Genomic DNA, 22,386 nt, shown 5'->3' with positions numbered 1-22,386 from the left:
TTAAGAAATGGTGGGATAGAATCATTAAAGAAAGGATGTGAAAGGGACAGGGGATGAGAGGGACACAATGAAAGGTGAATGAAAAATAAAATAAAATACATTTTTATTATTTTAAAAAGTTAAATTTAATTTTTAAGTTGTCCCACGATGAGTTGGCCATGGTGATTGGGACCACAGCAAGATGGTCATGGCAAGTTTTCTGTGGCAAGTTGGCCTATTCCGCTTACTAAGAAGTGTGGCTATGTAAATTGACTATCTTCATTCCTCTACTTACGAACAGGTGACATTCCAAAAGACTGTTCATAAAACTGTTTTGTTTGTAAATTTAAACAAGTATAAAAATCAGTCGTGCATAATTCTAAATATCCATAGCTACCACTATACATACCACACACAGTCCCTACACAACTAAATAGTGAATGACATACATGCAGATGAGTGAGCAGAAGGCAGGAGAAGGCGGGAAAGAGTTAGTGTATGTTACATTTTACTTTTAAGTTCCAGAACCACGATGTTGCAGATATTTATTCATATCCTGTGTGCAATAGGGTTGATATTCCTGGAGGGGTCTGTAATATGGTAAATGATTTAGCTTTACTAGATAAATGGTCAAAGCAATGGAAACTGCAGTTTAATGTTTCCAAATGTAAAATAATGCACTTGGAGAAAAGGAATCCTCAATCTGAGTATTGCATAGGCAGTTCTGTGTTAGAGTAGTAGATGCTTGGAACAAACTTCCAGCAGACGTAGTTGGTAAATCCACAGTAACTGAATTTAAACATTCCTGGGATAAACATATATCTATTGTAAGATAAAATACAGGAAATAGTATAAGGGCAGACTAGATGGACCATGAGGTCTTTTTCTGCCGTCAGTCTTCTATGTTTCTATGTTTCTATTCTCAAAAAAATTGTAACTAGAACTTTGTAAATACAGTAGTGTCTATAAATAAATAACTAATAAAAATAAATAAATATGTAGTGCAGGTGTTGTAGTCCATTTAGTCCAGGTAAGTGCTTGATGGAAGAAATCAGGAGTAGGATAATCCCTAACAGCTATGCAATCTCTGCAGGAAGATTGCTAGCAAGGGGGAAAGACATTTCTGATTCCCATTAGTTAACCTGTTAATCTTGTTTTACCATTCAGAAGTGTTTTCAAGGGTTCTGTCAAATTATACCCTCCTGTAAATTCAGTCTACTAGGATTAACATACCCTTAATAGGAGTAACTGAAAATAAATAAATTTCTTCATATAAATGAAAGATATGTACTAACCTTTTCTGTTATTGCTTCTCAAGGCTAAGCATACTCAGTTCTATTTTCAATAAACAACCCACTGGGTTAATATCCAGCCTTGTTAAATGCTTTGAAATCCCATCAATTTAAGTGAAAAAAGCTGTGTATGTGTATGCGATTAATACATAAACCCTCATAGCTGATTGCTATGTAAAATTGCTTTGGACCCCATTGGGTTTGTGTTGTGGTTAATAATTTATTACAACAAGCAGAAATTGACGTAACGGGATATAAAATGAGATGCATGATGAACCTAGGATTTTGCCAACACCAAGAAATTATTTATCTGTTTTTCCTCATGACATGCCCCCTAGGTTGGTAGAAAGCTTGTTACTATCTAGTAAGAGGACACCTTGGACCGGGACTCACTGCTCACAGTCACTCATGCCCTCATCACCTCAAGGCTCGACTACTGTAATGCTCTCTACATGGGGCTACCTTTGAAAAGTGTTCGGAAGCTGCGAGACCAAGCATGGGCTTCCCAAGGCATGCCCATGTTTCACCAACACTCCGCAGTCTGCATTGGTTGCCGATCAATTTCCGGTCACAATTCAAAATGTTGATTATGACCTATAAAGCCCTTCATGGCATCGGACCAGAATGTCTCCAGGACCGCCTTCTGCCGCACAAATCCCAGCGACCGGTTAGGTCCCACAGAGTTGGCCTTCTCCGGGTCCCGTCGACTAAACAATGTCATTTGGCGGGACCCAGAAGAAGAGCCTTCTCTGTGGTGGCCCCGACCCTCTGGAACCAGCTCCCTCCAGATATCAGAGTTGCCCCCACCCTCCTTGCCTTTCACAAGCTCCTTAAAACCCACCTCTGTCGTCAGGCATGGGGGAATTGAATTTTTCTTTCTCCCTTCCCTCTAGGCTTATAGAATTTATACATGGTATGCTTGTTGGTATGATTGGTCTCTTAAATTGGGGTTTTTTAGATTACTTTTTAATATTAGATTTGTTACATTGTTTTCTTCATTGTTGTTAGCCACCCCGAGTCTTCGGAGAGGGGCGGCATACAAATCTAAATAAACTAAACTAAACTAAACCTTCTGATGCACCTCAGAAGTGTTGCGGTATAATCATAATATGAAACAGAAACAAAAAAGGAACCAAAAAAAGAGGCAAGAGGAATAATAAAGAAAGGGACTGATGAAAAATAGTTTTGGTTTCTTTTTATCTACATGTGGAGAATATTCTTTTATACAGAATGGTGGAATTGCAAGAATGGGAATGGAAGATCTTTTGATTGGTTTCAGTTCATTTTACACTTTTCTTTTATTTGGTTTAGTATTTTCACAATGAAAGAGCCTAAGAAATGAAAGAAGTTCATAGAAATTACATCTAGAAATAAGCTTTTGCGCGCTCTCTCTATTCTGACAAGGGAACTGTTTTCTTGTAAGGTCAAGTACAATGGAGCATTTTGAAAAATAGACTAAACCAAGTTCTCATAAAACAAAAAGTAATTGATAATAATATAACCTCTTTAGAGCTGCTTAGGGAACCTCTTTAGGAATGGAATTTTGCAGCTTTACTGTATGCCACTAAAATAAAATACACCTATCTGATTATTTTGAACCTACTTTTCCTGCTTTCTGCCTCATCCTTTGGTAACAGAAAAAGTCTAAGCTGTTCATTTTTATTTCAAAAATTATATTTTCATCATTTGTTGAACTAAGGTTACTATTCAAAATAGAGTTTTATTATTTGGGAAAAAACCATATTGTTCTTGTAAGGCACCTTGAGTTGCCATATGAGAGTAGGTGTCAATACAGTGATCCCCCGCTCGTTGCGAGGGTTCCGTTCCAGGAGCCCCCGCAACGAGCGGGTTTTCGCGAAGTAGCGATGCGGAAGTAAAAACACCGTCTGCGCATGTGCAGACGGTGTTTTTACTCCCACAGCGCTAGCGAGGAGCCGAAGATTGGGGGCGGGGCGGCTGTTTGCCGCCGGCATGGAGGGCTTCCTAGCAGCCCCCCAAACCCGGGTTGGGGGTCCGGGGGGCGCTGGCTCTCGGCGCTTTTGAGCTGAGTCCGGAAGCGAATTCGCTTCCGGACTCAGCTCAAAAGCGCCGATAGCAAGCGGCAAGGAACGGCTTGTCTCGGCGCTTTCGAGCTGACCGCTGTCAGCTCGAAAGCGCCGAGACAAGCCGTTCCTTGCCGCTTGGTATCGCCGGTTTTGAGCTGAGTCCGGAAGCGAATTCGCTTCCGGACTCAGCTCAAAACCGGCGATACCAAGCGGCAAGGAACAGCTTGTCTCGGCGCTTTCGAGCTGACAGCTCGAAAGCGCCGAGACAAGCCGTTCCTTGCCGCTTGCTATCGGCGGTTTTGAGCTGAGTCCGGAAGCGAATTCGCTTCCGGACTCAGCTCAAAACCGCCGATAGCAAGCGGCAAGGAACGGCTTGTCTCGGCGCTTTCGAGCTGACAGCTCGAAAGCGCCGAGACAAGCCGTTCCTTGCCGCTTGCTATCGGCGCTTTTGAGCTGAGTCCGGGAGCGAATTCGCTCCCGGACTCAGCTCAAAAGCGGCGAGAATGAACGGCGTGGGCGGGCGAAGGGCGGGCGGCAGCGAGGAGTTTGCGTGGGCGGTGGGGAAACTCCTCGCTGACGCCAGCAAGAGGGGGAAGACCCAGGGAAGCCGCTGCCATCTACGCATGCGTGCCCGGCACGCATGCGTAGATGGTATTTTTGACTTCCGGGTTGAAAAATAGCGAAGTACCCTGTTCGCAATGGTTGGGGACGCAATAAACGGGGGATCACTGTATAGATTTTCCAAATAAATACATTTCCTAAATAAATACCAAAGTTCAATGTTTGAAATTGACACAACTTTTTCATTTTGGAAGCTTTTGACTTATAATCATTTTGTGTTGTGTCATTGTTGCTTTTCACACTTTATGATGCTGATATCCTTGTAGGCTTTAATCACAGATGGATTTCCCTTTTCTTTCTTGGGAAAAAGCTATTATTGCTCAAAGAGCATAAATATAATATTTGCAGTGAAAATGCAGAAAGAATAAGAGAAGCCCAAGATTTTAAAAAATAAATACTTAAATAGAACAAGAAACAGCTTGTCTGCTTTTACATAACACTGTATGTTAATTTTAATATAAAATGTATTTTAAATTGGGGACAGGATGGGTAGGTTATGCATTGTCAATCAATCTATATCTAGTTTTCAGGTTTTATCTAGGACCCCTATTAAAGGAAAAATAAAACAAATTATTTTCGTTGTTCTTTTCCATAGAAATTTGTAATTATTTTCCCCTAGTGTTTTGACATTAGTTATACCTAGGAGATTGCTTTTCTGAGTGACTACAGAAAATAAAAAAAAATGGTAATGAACACAGTGTTAAAGGCAATTTTTGGTATGCTATTTTAAACTGATCTATTAGCTGAAACTAATTAATAGACTGAAAAGTATCAAGTCCTATAACAATATTAACAGCGTAACTTCAAAAGTCATGTTTATATAAAAAAGGGAGAGAAGGCCTGCAAGATTATATTATGTCACTCCTACTCTCTCAAAAACCATATTGTTTCTTCCTTATTCTTCATACTCTTCTGCCAGATGACATTTATTTTATTTATTTTATTTATTTATTTTGTTTGTCAAACAAGTATAGTACAGTGGTACCTCGAGATACAAGTTTAATTCGTTCCGGACCTGGGCTCTTAAGTCGAGCAGCTCTTATCTCGAACGACTTTTCCCCATAGGAATTAATGTAAATAATTTTAATTGGTTCCAGCCCTCAAAAAACTCACAAAGTTAGTCTAAATTATGCAGAAAGACATGTTTTTAATGAAGAAATGTACATGTACATATAAATGAATAATGAAGTTTCTTTCACTTAACTTGTAAACTTTCTTAAACTTTTAAATTTACATATGTTCAACTTCTCTGCCACCCAATCCTGTAGGACAGAGGTCCCCAACCCTTTTTGCACCAGGGACCGGCTTTAAGCGATCAAGAGAGGAATGGGTGAATGAATGGACGGAGGGTGGGAAGGAAGGAAGGAAAGAGGGAAGGGACAGGAACAGAGGAAGGAAGCAAGGAAACTTATGAAAGGGGAGAGTAAGAGAGGAATGAGTGAAGGGAGGGAGGGAGGGAAGAAGGTGAGAAGGAGAAAGAAAAGAAGAAATAGAGGAAGGGAAGGTAAAAGAGAGAAAGAAAAAGAGCAAGAAAGAAAGCAAGAAAGAAAGGGGGAAGGGACAGGAACAGAGGAAGGAAGCAAGGAAACTTATGAAAGGGGAGAGTAAGAGAGGAATGAGTGAAGGGAGGGAGGGAGGGAAGAAGGTGGGAAGGAGAAAGAAAAGAAGAAATAGAGGAAGGGAAGGTAAAAGAGAGAAAGAAAAAGAGCAAGAAAGAAAGAAAGAAAGAAAGAAAGGGGGAAGGGACAGGAACAGAGGAAGGAAGCAAGGAAACTTATGAAAGGGGAGAGTAAGAGAGGAATGAGTGAAGGGAGGGAGGGAGGGAAGAAGGTGGGAAGGAGAAAGAAAAGAAGAAATAGAGGAAGGGAAGGTAAAAGAGAGAAAGAAAAAGAGCAAGAAAGAAAGAAAGAAAGAAAGAAAGAAAGGGGGAAGGGACAGGAACAGAGGAAGGAAGCAAGGAAACTTATGAAAGGGGAGAGTAAGAGAGGAATGAGTGAAGGGAGGGAGGGAGGGAAGAAGGTGGGAAGGAGAAAGAAAAGAAGAAATAGAGGAAGGGAAGGTAAAAGAGAGAAAGAAAAAGAGCAAGAAAGAAAGCTGCAAGCACCCCCCCGAGCCCCCCAGGCCGGCTGCAACCTTTTAAAACACGCGCGCCGCTTCGCAGCTGTCTCCTGAAGCCGAACGCGGAAGTTAGCATTTGGCTTCAGGAGACAGCTCCTTGGCGCTTGTATCTCGAATTTGGGCTTGTAAGTAGAACAAAAATATCTCTCCCCTCCCAGCTCTTATCTCGAGTTGCTCTTAAGTAGAGCAGCTCTTATGTCGGGGTTCCACTGTATTATAGTACATATTAACATAACATAACATAACATAAGTAGAACGTAGTACAGTGATCTCTCGGTTAGCGCGGGGGTTACGTTCCAAGACCTCCCGCGCTAACCGATTTCCGCGTTATACTGGATGCGGAAGTAAAAACCACCATCTGCGCATGTGCGCCATTTTTTTCATGGCTGCACATGCGCAGATGGTGGAGTTTGCGTGTGGGCGGCGGGGAAGACCAAGGGAAGATTCCTTCAGCCGCCCAACAGCTGATCTGCTCCGCAGCGCGGCAGCAGCGAGGAGCCGAAGATGGGGTAAAGGCAAAGGGGAAACCCCATCTTCGGCTCCTCGCTGCTGCCGCACTGCGGAGCGGATCAGGTGTTGGGCGGCTGAAGGAACCTTCCCTTGGTCTTCCCGCCGCCCAGGCAAAGGGGAAACCCCAAGATCGCTTGCCGCTTTGCAGCTTGGAGCCTTGCTTCGCCTCCTTCGCTGCAATAGGCAAGCGGCAAGCGATCTTGAGAAAGAGAGAGAAAGGAGGGCGACTTGCCAGTCCACGCCCCCCTGGATGAACAGCCTCGCATGGCCCCAGCGCCGGGCTCCGCTGTTGCCTCCGCCCCCATTCGGCTCTGCAGCTGAGAGGCCTTCCCAGCAGAGCCCTCCCCAACAGCTCCCGCCGCCAGCGCAAAAAAGAAAAGAAAAAAAAATCCCCAAAAGAGGCAGGCACAAAGCGGGGGCACAAGGGGAGCTGCCCGGCAGAGGTTGCTTTTTTTCTTCTCGTGGGCAAGTGGAGGGGGGGAGAGAGAAGGGAGGAAGAGAGTGTGAGAGAGGAAGAAAGAGAGAGAGAAATGATAGAAAAAAGGGGAGAAAAAAGAGAAATGAGAAAATGATTGAAGCATAGTGACAGGAAAGAAAGAGAAAGAGACAGAGAAGTGACTCTTGGTGATGACGTATGACATCATCGGGTGGGAAAAACCGTGGTATAGCAAAAAAAATGCGGACTTATTTTTTAATTAATATTTTTTGAAAAACCGCGTTGCAGCGTTTCGCGCTAATCGAGAACGCGCAAATCGAGGGATCACTGTAATAGAAAGGATAATAAGACAGTAGGACAGGGACATTAGGCACATAAGTGCACTTATGCACGCCCCTTACAGACCTCTTAGAAAAGGGGAGCAGTCAATTGTAGATAATGTAAGGTTGAAGATTTTGGGGTTGGGGGAAAGAAACAGCAGAGTCAGGTAATGAGTTCCAGGCGGTGACCACTCTATTGCTGAAATCGTATTTTCTGCAGTCAAGTTTGGAGCGATTTACATTCAGTTTGTATCTATTACGTGCTCTTGTGTTGTTGTTAAAGGTGAAGTAGTCACTGACAGGGAGTACATTATGATGTATGATTTTATGAACAACAGTTAAATCAGATCGGAGATGACGTATTTGTAAATTTTCTAGATTTAGTACTTGAAATCTGGAGGAGGAGGACATAAATTCATATGCTGCCCATCTCACTCTTGAAGCAACTGTGGGTGGCTTTGACTGTTCACAATCCATTGCTGCAAATCAGTTGTTTAATTCTTCTTTTGTTGATGTATGATCATTCTTTTTATTAACTGCAAGTCCTGAGAAATCTTCAACTTTTTCTATCTTGATAAATTCCAAAACCTAGAAATGCAGCCAAGAAGATTTGCATATTTAACGTGCTGTAGGTCCACACCATGTGAGTTAATGTTTGAACTCCTGAGTTGCATCTCTAGCGGCTAGATGATTGTTACCATCCCTTATTAAACATTTACTAAGGTGTCTAATATACATGAAATAAAATGTTTTGATGTATTAGCTTCATTTTAAGATCATAGGAAAATAATTTCATCTTCTCCAAAGTGACCCTCTGCTGGATTACTGAACAAGGCATTTTAACTTATTATGCCATAGGAAGCCTATATGCAACTTTGATTTCATCAGTTTCTTTAAAAATGGATTACTGGGTTAGGAGACACAGTTACTTCTTCACAAATCATCAACTACTGTGGTTCTTCATAAACACCAAGAGCATCTAGACCAGTGATGGCGAACCTGTGGCACCCATGCCACACGCGGGGCCATGTCTGTTGGTACATGATCTATTGCCCTAGCTCAGCTCCAAAATGCATGTGAGTGCTGGCCAACTGATTTTTGGCTCACACAGAGGCTCTGGGAGGGCATTTTTGGCTTCCAGAGAGTCTGTGGGAAGATAAGGGAGGGTGTTTTTACCCTCCTCCAGCCCCAAGGAAGCCTTTGGAGCCTGGGAGAGCGAAACACCAGGCTATTGGGGCCAACAGAAGTTGGAAAACAAGCTGTTTCGGGCCTCCACGGGATGGGGAAAACAGATTTTGCCCTCCCCAGGCATTGAATTGTGAGTGTGGGCACTCGGGCATGCGTGATAGGACATGCCCACGCTCTTTCAGCACCCGAGGAAAAAAAGGTTTGCCATCAATTATCTAGACCATTTTAGAAACATAGAAACATAGAAGATTGATGGCAGAAAAAGATCTCATGGTCCATCTAGTCTGCCCTTATACTATTTCCTGTATTTTATCTTAGGATGGATATATGTTTATCCCAGGCATGTTTAAATTCAGTTACTGTGGATTTACCAACCACGTATGCTGGAAGTTTGTTCCAAGGATCTACTACTCTTTCAGTAAAATAATATTTTCTCATGTTGCTTTCGATCTTTCCCCCAACTAACTTCAGATTGTGTCCCTTTGTTCTTGTGTTCACTTTCCTATTAAAAACACTTCCCTCCTGAACCTTATTTAACCCTTTAACATATTTAAATGTTTCCATCATGTCCCTGCTTTTCCTTCTGTCCTCCACTCTATACAGATTGAGTTCATTAAGTCTTTCCTGATACGTTTTATGCTTAAGACCTTCCACCATTCTTGTAGCCCGTCTTTGGACCTGTTCAATTTTGTCAATATCTTTTTGTAGGTGAGGTCTCTAGAACTGACCACAGTATTCCAAATGTGGTCTCACCAGCGCTCTATATAGCAGGATCACAATCTCCCTCTTCCTGCTTGTTATACCTCTAACTATGCAGCCAAGCATCCTACTTGCTTTTCCTACTGCCCGACCACACTGCTCTCCCATTTTGAGACTGTCAGAAATCAATACCCCTAAATCCTTCTCTTCTGAAGTTTTTGCTAACAGAGAACTGCGAATACAATACTCAGATTGAGGATTCCTTTTCTTCAAGTGCATTATTTTACATTTGGAAACATTAAACTGCAGTTTTCATTGCTTTGACCATTTATCTAGTAATGCTAAATCATTTACCATATTACAGACACCTCCAGGAATATCAACCCTATTGCACACTTTAGAGTCATCGGCAAATAGGCAAACCTTCCCTACCAAACCTTCCCATATGTCACTCACAAACATATTAAAAAGAATAGGACCCAGAACAGACCCTTGTGGCACACCGCTTGCAACCTGTCTCTGCTCAGAATACTTGCCATTAACAACAACTCTCTGATGTCTACGCTTTAACCAGCTGCAAATCTACTTAACTATCAAGGGATTAAGTCCAATCTTCACTAATTTATCTATCAGCTCTTTATGTGGAACTATATCAAAGGCTTTGCTGAAGTCCAGATAGGCAATATCCACGGCACCACCTTCATCCAACGCCTTTGTGACATAGTCAAAGAAATCAATGAGACTAGTCTGACATGATTTGCCTTCAGTAAAACCATGCTGATTTGGGTCTAATAAGTTATGTTTTTTAGGTGCTGATTTATTCTCTTTTTGAGTAGAGTCTCCATCATTTTAACTACAACTGATGTCAAGCTAACTGGTCTGTAGTTACCAGCTTCTTCTCTACTGCCCTTCTTATGGATAGGCACAACACTGGCCATTCCCCAATCCTCAAGAACATCTCCTGTTAACAGGGATTGGTTAAACAAATTAGTCAGGGGGATAGCAATGACAGATCTGAGTTCTTTAAGAACTCTGGGATGGATGCCATCTGGACCCATTGCCTTATTTATCTTTAATTGTTCAAAATCTTCTAAGATATCGGTTTCTAAGATCACTGGAGCTGAATCCGTACAGCTGGAAGCAATGCTATATCCATCGATAGTATTTTATTGTAAGGTGTCTTTTGAGAAAACTGAACAGAAGTAGCTATTGAAATGGTCAGCGACTTCCTTATTCCCATCAATGTATGTATTATTTCCAATACTAAGCTTCGTGATGCTGCCGTTTTTCTTCTTCCTATCATTAATATTTCTGAAGAAGGTTTTATCCCCCTTCTTTACAGATTTGGCAATTTTTTCCTCTTTAGAGGCTTTATCAGCATATATTATCTATTTCGCCTCCTTCTGTCTCATTTTATACACTTCTCTATCAGCTATATTTCCAGACTCTTTATACCTCCTATAGGCAGCCTTTTTTTCATTGACTATAGCCTTTACATCATTGCTAAACCATAGCGTTTTTTTCTTCTTTTTACGTTTAGTTATTTGCCTTACATACAGTCCAGAGGCTTTTAAGATGGCCTTTTTTAATACGGTCGACATATATTTCCTTATGGACAAATATATAGTACTGTGGGCCTTTCAATATGCTAATGTCCACTGCTTTACTTATACAGAGCGTCTGTAGACTACATATCATTTCAAAGTAAAGTGAATGCTGAACAGGATGGGTTGCTGCTAGTTTGCTTCTCCCTGTGCGGCTTCGCATGCGAATCACATGAATGCATGCATACTGCAAAAATTTGCAAAAAGATTGAACAAAAGTAGATTCTAACTTACCTTGCTGTTGGTTCGCTTCTTCCTGCATGGATGAGCGCATGATTCACATGCACACATGTACAGTGGCAAAAATTTCAAAAAAGAAGAAGCCAAAAATGGCATGCACAGTGCCAGAAACATAGCTTCTGAGCATGCGCAGAAGAAAAAAAAACCCAGCCCCCCCCCCCCCCCCAATTTTATATTTAAAAAAAATGGTGCCATCCACTGACCGGCACCAACAGAACCAGCTCTGTGATGTCACCAGCAGTTTGCTGCCGGTTCTGTAGAACTTGGAGGAACCCATCTCTGATGCTGAAGCTGTTTTTTGTTCCAAGAATATTAATTTGTGTTATACTATGAATGTGTTTTGTGGATCAGACAAGGATTTATCAAGATCAGTATACTTTCAAAGGAAATGGCCTGTGGCAGACAACATGTAGCTCACTAGAAGCTTTCCAGTGTTCTTTCTTTTGTCTGCTAATGCTGTGGATTATGTTAAATGCTTTTTGTGAGTAAAATACTAATACCTGGCACTATTAAATAACCGAAATTGCTTTCCTACCAGAAAGTTGGAGAGAAAAATATGTGATCCACACCAGAAGAGGGCAGCAAACAGTGGCAGTAACTTGTTGAATTCACTTTGAAAACTTGTTTGTTTGTTGTTCTTTAAAGTTAAATAGATATATATTGTTGTTGAAAGTTTAAGGTTGCATTTAAAGCACTTTCTTGTCTCCATTACCATTAACATGATGAATGTTCCCTTGTGTACTATTGATTTGCATTGTTTTATCTATATAATGATTCCCTGTTAATTGTACTAAGTAAATTAAATCATTACATAGTGCTGTTCACTTAGGTTGCAATTCAGTTTTATGTCTGTGAGTCACATTGATCTCCGAGAAAATATGCTGGTGCCTCTGGAAACGCATTCTCAGTAATAAGTAGCAATTTCTTACTTTCTCGCTAAAACAGGAGGGACCTACTCTCATAGTCACTGAGGGACTTTCAAATTTCTAGGTTCTACCATATTGCAAGATGTAAAACAGACACCTAACATCAAAAATGTCATCAAAAAAGCATAACAAAGAATGTTCTGCGCCAACTCAGAAAGCTCAAACTGCCCAAGGAGCTGGTGATACAGTTCTACAGAGGAATAATTGAGTCTATCATCTGCATCTCTATAACTGTCTGGTTTGGTTCTGCAACCCAAGAAGACCAGCACAGACTTCAGAGGATAATAGTCAGAACTACAGAAAAAACAATTGCTGCCAACCTGCCTTCCATTGAGGACCTGTATACTTCACGAGTCAAAAAGAGGGCGGTGAAAATATTTACAGATCCCTCCCATCCTCGACATAAACTGTGTCAACTCCTACCCTCAAGATGACGCTATAGAGCACTGCACACCAGAACAACTAGACACAAAAACAGTTTTTCACTGAACACCATCACTCTGCTAAACAATTCCCTTAACACTGTCAAATTATTTACAAAGTCTGCACTACTATTAATCTTCTCATTATTCCCATCATCCATCTTCTACCACTAATGACTGTATCACTGTAAGTTTGTTGCTTGTATCCTTATGATTTTTATTGACTGGTTCCTAATATGATTTTATTTTTTATTTGTACCCGGACTATCATTAAGTGTTGTACCTTATGAATCTTGATGAACTTATCTTTTCTTTTATGTACACCGAGAGCATATTCACCAAGACAAATTATTTGTGTGTCTAATCACACTTGGCCAATACAATTCTATAAAATTCTATTCTGATGAGCTTTTTATCCAATAATTAGATTTTGCAGATAACCCATTTTGCAATGTTTCTTTTAATCAGACACAGTCTGGGGGCAAAATTCTGCCTGGGAAATGTTCATGTGACACAAAAGAAATTGAAGACAGTGCCTGTCCACCTTCAGATGAGAGAAAGGAAACTCCTTGCATTACATGGCAATTTTTAAGACTACCTTTTGCACAAGAAAGTAAGTTTTTGACTTGCCTTAATCACTATGGCATCTTAATCACAGTTGGTAGCAGTTTTCAGATTTTTGTTTGTATATTTTTTCTCATGGAGACAAAAAATCTACTACTTTTAACAACATCAATGTAGCATTCAATACTTAATATTTTCAGTAATTTTGTATAGTCCATACCTTAAATTAGATATATAGTATACAATTAAGTGATAACTCTGGGAAAATATTGTTTTATTATAGATTGGTATAAATTGGCTCTGTTGAAATAAAATTAAAATGATATATTTGTAACATTAGAGGGGAAGATATAATATAATGAATAATGAATGAAAGAAGTTAAAGAAGGGGAAGTTGAGATTAAAAAGATGGAAATTTAAAAAATGGTTGATCGTTATCTGACTAGTTGATCATTATTTTATTGTTATATAATGATTCATTTTTTTCTTTTTTTATTTAATGGAATACATTTATTAATACATTATTTTAATAATTAATATTTTGATTTTGAGTCACAATTTGTAATGGATGAAATGAGCTAGTTTTGGGGAATTTGAGATTTTGAATGATAGTAATTCTGTTTTTTCACATGAATTTTTTGAAAATTTCAGATTCAGAACCTTTTCATAAATATACTTGATGATGACAATTAACATTAATATTGCTAATGAAAGGTTTTACTTAAGAATTTAAATTTAATATAACTATTTAAACTATTTAAAAGCAATCTTTGGAAAATATAATTATATTATAGACTAGTACAAATTGGATTTGTTGAAATAAATTTAAAATTATATATCTGTAATATTAGAAGGGAAGATATAGTATAATGAATGAAAGAAGTTAATGTGTTTGAATTTTGGAATTTGAATTATATCTGCTTTCCTTTTTATTGTAAAGGATATCAAGTTAGATATAAGATATTCAATATGAATTGTTACATTATTTTTTATAATAAATAATTGTGAAATTTTCTTTGGGGCATGATGATGATGGTGATTATTATTATTATTATTATTATTATTATTATTATTATTATTAATTAGATTTGTAAGCCGCCCCTCTCGGGGTTAAGAAAAATGAATGATGAATAAAGAAACGAATGAAGCACAAAGGCTTAGATTTATTTAACAAGAGAGAGTAACTAGCAGAGGAAGTAAGCAATAGTATTAAAATTTAATTGAAAAATTAAACAATTAGTGTAATTTGGGTGATTAAATTAGACAAAGTTTAATGACATACACCCAGAGTAATAGGTATGAAATTGAAATGTATTAATAATTATATTTAGTAGATGATGCATGTTTATTAAATTGGATTGAAGTATAGAAATAATTTTTTTAAATGTAACTAGAATTATCCACTCAGGGAAGCATGTAGAGGATATAATAGGAAATAGGAGAGAAAGGAGAGCCAATAGAAAGAGATGTAGAGAAGCAAGAAGGAAGGAGGAGGAGATGATAGTAGGAAAGGGGAAAGAAGATATGAAAGCTGGTAGGAAGGAGAGAAAGGAGAGAGAGAGTAGAAGGGCAGGTAGAGAAGGAGGAAAGAGGAGGACATGATAGTAGGAAAGGGGAGAGGAACTAAAATTCACAGTCTGATGCCTTAATCCTTACACCAAATTGGTTCTCTCATTATGTCCTTATTTTTCAATCTTTATAGGTGAAGCTCTTGAATTTTCTGGGAAGTCTCGGAAAGGTTACCAATGGATAACAGGCATAAGGACATACTTTCATCCATCGGAAGGAAAAAGCATACAAGAATTGGCAAACAATGTCCTTTCCTCAGTCCAAGGTAGTATTATTGGTCATTTTGAAGTGTAGTATAAGCTTCAGAAGAGATAGATAAATTATTAAGAGCTTAATAATTAGTAATTAGTGCATTTAATCAATTAAATGTGTTTAGTGCAATTTTAAAAGTCTCAACATGGGTCTGCGATCACATACTGCATCTGGTGTTCCTGTCAGATCAATGACTCTGATTTGAAACTGGGAGAGCTGTTGGTGTTTCTGTTGTCGTGGTTCTGATTATCATTGGATTCTCAAGTGCTGCCATCCATTTCAGGGAGGCTGGACCCATTAGATATATCAACTTTGGTTTCAAAGGAAGCTAGCGACTGTTCCTAATGGTCTGCTGCACAATCCACTTGAAACCTTGGTCACCATTTGGAAAAAGAGGACTGTTGAAGATGTGGATCAGATTACATCTATGAGATTTCTCTCCTTTTGTGAATCCCATCACTCCCCATGGTCACAGAAGAATTAAGGGAGATAAAATAAAAGGAGAGCTATATAGAGAGTTGCTAGCTTTTTACAGGGAATGAACTTAACCAAAAATGGGTTACAGATGCTATGAAATAAGGTTGATGAAGCACTAATATTTCTCCAACCTTATTGCAGATGTTCATAGGCATCTTACAGCCCTGTTTCAGGTGAGATGTGCCTTTTTGAATAAGAGGGAGCTTGGAGAACAATAATATGGAACAATTTTATGCCAGAAAAAATTATTCACATTCATTCACAACTCCTAGACCTTCTTCCAGGTCCAGAAGAGATACCTGGTGAGGATCTTGCCCAATTATATGGGAACATATAATTCTCTAAGTATGCCCATATTACTCCAACACTCCGCAGTCTGCATTGGTTGCCGATCAGTTTCCGGTCACAATTCAAAGTGTTGGTTATGACCTATAAAGCCCTTCATGGCACCGGACCAGAATATCTTCGGGACCGCCTCCTGCCGCACGAATCCCAGCGACCGGTTAGGTCCCACAGAGTCGGCCTTCTTCGGGTCCCGTCGACTAAACAATGTCGTCTGGCGGGACCCAGGGGAAGAGCCTTCTCTGTGGGGGCCCTGACCCTCTTGAACCAGCTCCCCCCTGAGATTAGGATTGCCCCCACCCTCCTTGCCTTTCGTAAACCCCTTAAGACCCACCTCTGCCGTCAGGCATGGGGGAACTAAAACACCTCCCCCTTGCCCATGTTGTGTTGTTGATTGATTGACTGTTCCTGTTTTTTATATATATTGGGATTGTTTTAGGAAATTACTAATTTAAATTGTAATTAGATTGGTGGGCATTGGATTTTTATTATGTACTGTTTTTTATTATTGTTGTGAGCCGCCCCGAGTTTGCGGAGAGGGGCGGCATATAAATACAATAAATCTAATCTAATCTAACAGCTTGAACCTGTTGGGCCTAAGGAAATGGGCAGGGCCTGGATGGAGCTTTGTGAGTAGATTCCAGCAGTAGTGAATTCTTTGAGTTAGGAGGACCAGAACCCCGGACAATGGAAACTCGGGGCCATTCCCAAGAGAGAGGGAATGGCACCACTGCTGTGGCCAGCAGATCCCACGCCTTTTCCGGTGACTTTCATTTTGAATGTTCTACTAAGTGCCATGACCAACTGATAGAGAATTATTAGATTCATCATCATCATCATCATCATCATCATCATTATTATTATTATTATTATATTCATCATACGGTTATTGATTGAAATATTATTATACAAGATTTTCTACATTTGGTCACAGAAATTTGCAGTCTAAATCCATCCATTTTTTACCTTTGTGATTAGACTGAATTCCTTTTATGTTCTCCTTTGATCTGGTTATACAGGGCAGCTGAGTTTGTTTTCATTCCTTTTATCTTTTTGTGTGTGCATTCCAATTCTGTCCGCTTTCTGTTAGCTGAACTGCCTTTATCATAATTTTAAATTAAGTTCTCTAAAAAGCTGTTGCTGTGGTTGATTTTGGCATCTAGGATTAGGTCGGTAGCTCTAAATCTCATTTACTTAACGCAAGCAAAGAATTGATGTCTTGGGAATTGTGGTTGTTGGATTTCTTACTATCAAGCCCTTACAAGATATTGAGATATAAAGCAAAACATTTCTATTTTCTTTTGAATCCCCCTGTATTTTTGCAGTTTTAAATAAATAAATATTTATGCAGGCATCCTTTTCATTCATAAAAATGGAAATTGTTCTCAGCAGCTGCAATGGGCAGGCTAGTATTCTTGTACGTAATACTTTTGATGTATTGGCTCATAAAACCTTAACATTGGCTTGTGCAGCTGAGCTCATGACTGAATACAGAATGATAAGGAAGCATGAGCAATTTTGCAAGGTAAAAAGGCAGCAGGCTTCCTAAAGGGCCCTTAAGCTAGTTCCTAACAGCCTAGAAATCAGCACAGAGGTTGTAATCATCCTTGTAGGTAAAGGAGCAGTGTTCTACATATATCTTTTGGGCATAATAGATGTAAATTGAAAGATTGGAACTCTAAAACACTTACTTGATTTTTTGTAATATTTTCATGACCCAAGCCAGTCCAAATAATATACATGATGGCCTGCTTTTTTTATTATTAGCATTAAACCAAAATAGTTTTATCTGGCTGGAGGCTAAGAAGCCTGGTGACTTTGCAGATGATTTACATCTAAAGTATTCTTTCCCATTTCTGGTGAATTGATGCATTTTGATCCAGGGAATATTTGCATTTCCTGTGGATATTTAGTTTGCCTTCTCAAAAGAAAAAAAAGAAAAAAAGGTGAGTTATGGTGCTAACAGTCTAAAAGTATCACCCCAGGTTTCTTTGCTAAACTTAATTGAGACTCTTCAGGTATGTGTTAAAACTTTTCCTTATAAAAATCAGAGTGTCTGATTGCCTTTTCTGCCTGCTTGTGCTGCATACAGTGGCATAAAGACGAGGATAACATAAACCTTGTAGAAAAACTAATTGTTTTTGTTCGGTCGGGCTCTCTGGTAGACTCCTCCCAAAAATTCACAGGTACAAATTTCAGACACACAAACGTTTGAAAATTTAAAACAATGTTCTTTATAAGGAAAATTCACTTAACCTAAGCCCTCTTTTGGTATAGCAAAGAGCACTGGTCTCCAAACAAACTGGTAATTTGTACAAGTCCCTTATCAGTTCTGTGATACTTAGCTTGCAGCTGTGAGGCAATTCACAGTCCTTCTTCTTTCACAAAGTGAAACACACTTTGCTCTGGTTTAGTTTCAAAGCGGGGGAAAATCAGCACACAAAAGGTCAAAGTCAGTAAAGCAGTCATGAAACACAACAATCAGATAATCCTCCACAATGGCCAAACCCACAGGCTGCTATTTATAGCAGCCTCACTAATTACCACAGCCCCACCCAACCACAGGTGTCCTCATTTTCTTTGATAATAATCTGTCAGTTGTTGTTGCCTATGCATCGCTCTCCGCATGCGTGGCTGTATCATTCACTCTTGTTCTGAATCCAAGGAGGAGCTGGATAATTGATCTCCTTCTGAGCTGTCTGCCACACTCTCCTCCTCCCTGTCACTCATGTCTTCTTGGTCAGAGGAGCCTTCATCAGCAGATTCCACCGGGGGCAAAACAGGCCTGCAGCATGTGGATGTCTCCCCCACATCCACAGTCCTTGGGGCAGGAGCTGGGCCAGAGCTAACCACAACAGTTTTAATGGCCTAAAGTGGAAATTACAAGACATTCATTGTACTAGCATCCTGAACATAAATTGTTTCAACCCCTACCTTCAAAAGACGCTATAGAGTACTGCACACCAAGACAACCAGACACAAGAACAGTTTTTTCCTGAACGCCATCACTCTGCTGAACAAATAATTCCCTCACCACTGTCAAACTATTCACTAAGACTGCATTACTGTTGCTATTAGTCTTCACATCGTTCCTATCACCACCTTTCCCACTCATGGCTATATGACTGTAACTTGTTGCTTGTATCCTTACGATTTATATTAATATTGTTTCCTTATTGCTTATTTGTACCCTATGACAATCAGTGTGTTGTACCTCATTATTCTTGACAAATATATTTTTCTTTTATGTACCCAAAGAGCATATGCACCAATGACAAATTTCTTGTTTATTGACCAATAAAGAATTCTATTACATTCTGTTCTGTTCTAGCCTAGTCTAGTCTAGTCTAGTTCTGACTTTCTACATTAAGGCTACAAGGTTTAGTTTGTAACTTGTTCCTCACTAGGCTGCTTTCTAGTTTTTAAAGCAGATTTATAGATAAAGTTCTTCCAACAGTCAAAAAGGTAATCCATCAAGTAGACAGTCAGAAGCAATTTTCTTTCCAATTCTGTAACAAGGCAAGTGAATTAGTTATATTTTCTGGGTGGTGTTTATGATGAACATATGGCTCTTCAAGTTCCTGACTGAAAAATAATAGGCCTTAATCCTTTGAAGAAATGCCTTCAAAATTGAAGAGCCTTCAGACTGATGAAAATGTAGATGAAAAGGAGGGAAATTATTTCTGTTCCTTCTGTCTTTTCAGAAGTCCCCATAATACCTGCTTCATTTTGTGGAGGATACCCCAGTCTTCTGGAAAAGCTTTTTGAAAGATTGATGTGTAAAGAATAGTCAACTAGTAAGACTTCTCTTACTCAATGGAAGACTATAGGAATACAGTACTTCCTTCATGAGTTATATCTTTTGAACAATAGAAATTACACTTCCCACAAAAAATGACTCCAGACAATGTGGGGATGTGGTTATAATAATGTGTTGGATGGAATCATTGCATCCAACACATTATTATAGCCAGATCCCCATATTGTCTGGAGTCATTTTTTGTGGGAAGTGTAATTTCTATTGTTCAAAAGATAATTGTTGAATAAATTTTAAACAAATAAACATATTAGCAAAATATTTCACAAAACAGTTTTAAGCAGGAGACAAAATGTATCCATCATTGTTGACCTTCAGTCACAAGTAATAAACACACACACACACACACACACACACACACACAAACACTCACAAAATACACAATCAAATATTAAAACCATGAGTTAACTTGATGATTTTGTAGCAAATGCTTAGTAAATTGTATATTTCATTAGGAAGTAGATTTTATTAAGACCTTGATAGCTTCATAGTTTTGAGATGGCTCCACCGGAATTTAACATGTCTTCATTTGTACTAGTTTAATGTTAAAGATCAAACAAAATCAAGTTGGTTTAGGAAGTAAATTCAATGTATCTGCCAGTGTACTATATACGAAATTGTACTGATCAGAATAGTTTCTATTTGTCTAAGTTTCTCAGCTTCAGTTGTGCTTTGGATCAAGGGGAATTTTTTAAAAAGATATATTCTTGGTATCCTTTAGTACAAATCTAATATTTCCTGTCTAACAGCTGCATTATTTTTCCACATGCAGCTCATATGAATTTAAAAGGATTGGCATTGACAGATATTATTTTGGTCCATCTGTATATGAAGAGTATGGCCGATTTTGCAGTGATAAATTCAGTCTATATGACAGCATTTGATTTGTGTCCTCCAGCGAGGTAGGTTCATACTATTGCTGCCTTATATTTATGGTACACTGGAATATACTTCATTGCTACTAATGCTTTATTTATGACTTTTCTTCAGACTTGGTTTCCCTGTGTTTGGATTGGGTTTCCTTTCACCTCTTTGTATGTCTCTCTTCAAAGACCTGATCTTTTATTCTCTATTGTAGCAGCTGCATCAAGAGTGCATGTGAATCTCTGATTTTTTTTTTAAACCCACCTTTTGATACTGAACCTAACTTGTATTCTGTTATCATATATTCATCATATAGGTCTTTACTTCATAATGAATCCATCCACCATTGAATTATGTTAGGGGTGAAATTCAAAAATTTTCCCTACTGATTCTATGGGCATGGCAGGGGAAGGACACTGCAAAATCTCCATCCCCCCCCCCCCGACTCCAGGGGAAGGATATTGCAAAATCTCCATTCCCACCCACCTCTGGAAGCCAGAGGTAGTATTTGCTGGTTCTCCAAACTATTCAAAATTTTTGCTAAAGATTCTCCAGAACCTGCTGAATTTCACCCCTGAATTATATCCCCCAAACCTACTTTATTGAAGTATAATTTTGAACTAATTATCCGTTAGCTAGCTAACAAGTGTGATCTAATAATAACATGTTCTAAAAAATTAGAGCAAAATGGTCTATCATCTCCCTATGAATTACAGCTTATTGACTTATTTATTGCTCCATAGTGTTTTACAACACTCTCTGGACGATTTACAATGCCAGCATATTGCCCCCAATAGTTATTTTATTGATGTTGGAAAGATGGAATGCTGAATCAATCTCAAGCCCCATCAGGATTGAACTCCAGGCTGTGGGCAGAATTAGCCCCCAATACTGTATTATTATTATTATTATTATTATTATTATTATTATTATTATTATTTATTGGATTTGTATGCCGCCCCTCTCCGTGGACTCGGGGCGGCTAACAACAGTGACAAAAACAGAATGTAAAAATCCAATACTAAAACAGCTAAAACCCTTGTTATAAAACCAATCATACATACAAACATACCATGCATAAATTGTAGAAGCCTAGGGGAAAAGATTATCTTAGTTCCCCCATGCCTGACGGCAGAGGTGGGTTTTGAAGAGCTTACGAAAGGCAAGGAGGGTGGGGGCTATTCTAATCTCTGGGGGGAGTTGGTTCCAGAGGGTCGGGGCCACCACAGAGAAGGCTCTTCCCCTGGGCCCCACCAACCGACATTGTTTAGTTGACGGGACCCGGAGAAGGCCCACTCTGTGGGACCTAACCGGTCGCTGGGATTTGTGCGGCAGACGGCGGTCCCTGAGATAATCTGGCCCGGTGCCATGAAGGGCTTTATAGGTCATAACCAACACTTTGAATTGTGACTGGAAACTGATCGGCAGCCAATGTATTGTTGTGTTCCTGCTTTTTTTCCATTCTAACTTGGCAAAAGCGCCATTATTTTTGTCCTGTCAAATGCAGTAAGCAGAGTAAAAAGTAAAGCAGCTTAGAAGAGACTGACATGATAAGCATCAGGCACAGAATTTGCTAAATTAATAAAGAAGGCATGTTCAATTACAGGAGAGAAGATAAGATGTGCAGATTGAAAATTAAGAGCAATGTAAAAAGCTAATCCTCAGTGAAAGATTATAGTTCTAAATAATGACATTATCACTGGATCAGCTAAGTCCATCTTGGAAACCATCTTGTTCTCTCCCAATATTGCTATCTCTGAAAGCACTTGAACTGCGTGATGGGTGGCATATAAATTCAAATAAATAAATACTCTTCTTTGTGCTTCACTAATGAAAATTGTTAAAATGGAAAGGTTTCCTTTTTTAACTGGCTATTCTCATAACCTGCCATTATCAGATAATTCCGCTATGGTAGGGACATTTCATGAATATATTGAAGAAACTCATTCATGTGTATCCTTCTTAATCTTCAGTGAACAAACAAGGATGCTAAAGAAATGTGTTTTCTTAAAAATGAATGGGAAGTGAGGTGATTTCTTTTCAACATTAGCTTCTTTAACGTTATATCGCTTTTTGTGAATAGGAAAAAACTAAACATGAT

At 39.2% G+C, this 22,386-nt stretch overlaps 1 protein-coding gene across 4 annotated transcripts in view; it reads left to right on the top strand.

The window, feature by feature from the left end:
• Positions 1–22,386, top strand: part of DPH6 (diphthamine biosynthesis 6) — a 277,224-nt gene that overhangs the window by 102,684 nt on the left and 152,154 nt on the right. For all 4 annotated transcript variants that reach the window (XM_070756244.1, XM_070756252.1, XM_070756261.1 and 1 more), the window contains 3 exons: positions 12,869–13,013; positions 14,667–14,798; positions 20,194–20,323. In XM_070756244.1, the coding sequence (XP_070612345.1) occupies positions 12,869–13,013; positions 14,667–14,798; positions 20,194–20,323 (407 nt within the window). The remainder of the gene's footprint in view (positions 1–12,868; positions 13,014–14,666; positions 14,799–20,193; positions 20,324–22,386) is intronic.

Source organism: Erythrolamprus reginae, chromosome 1 (assembly GCF_031021105.1).
Source record: "Erythrolamprus reginae isolate rEryReg1 chromosome 1, rEryReg1.hap1, whole genome shotgun sequence".
Lineage (NCBI taxonomy): Eukaryota > Metazoa > Chordata > Lepidosauria > Squamata > Dipsadidae > Erythrolamprus > Erythrolamprus reginae.
Note: the sequence above shows the minus strand (reverse complement) of the source record. Positions and strands in the feature narration are given on the sequence as shown.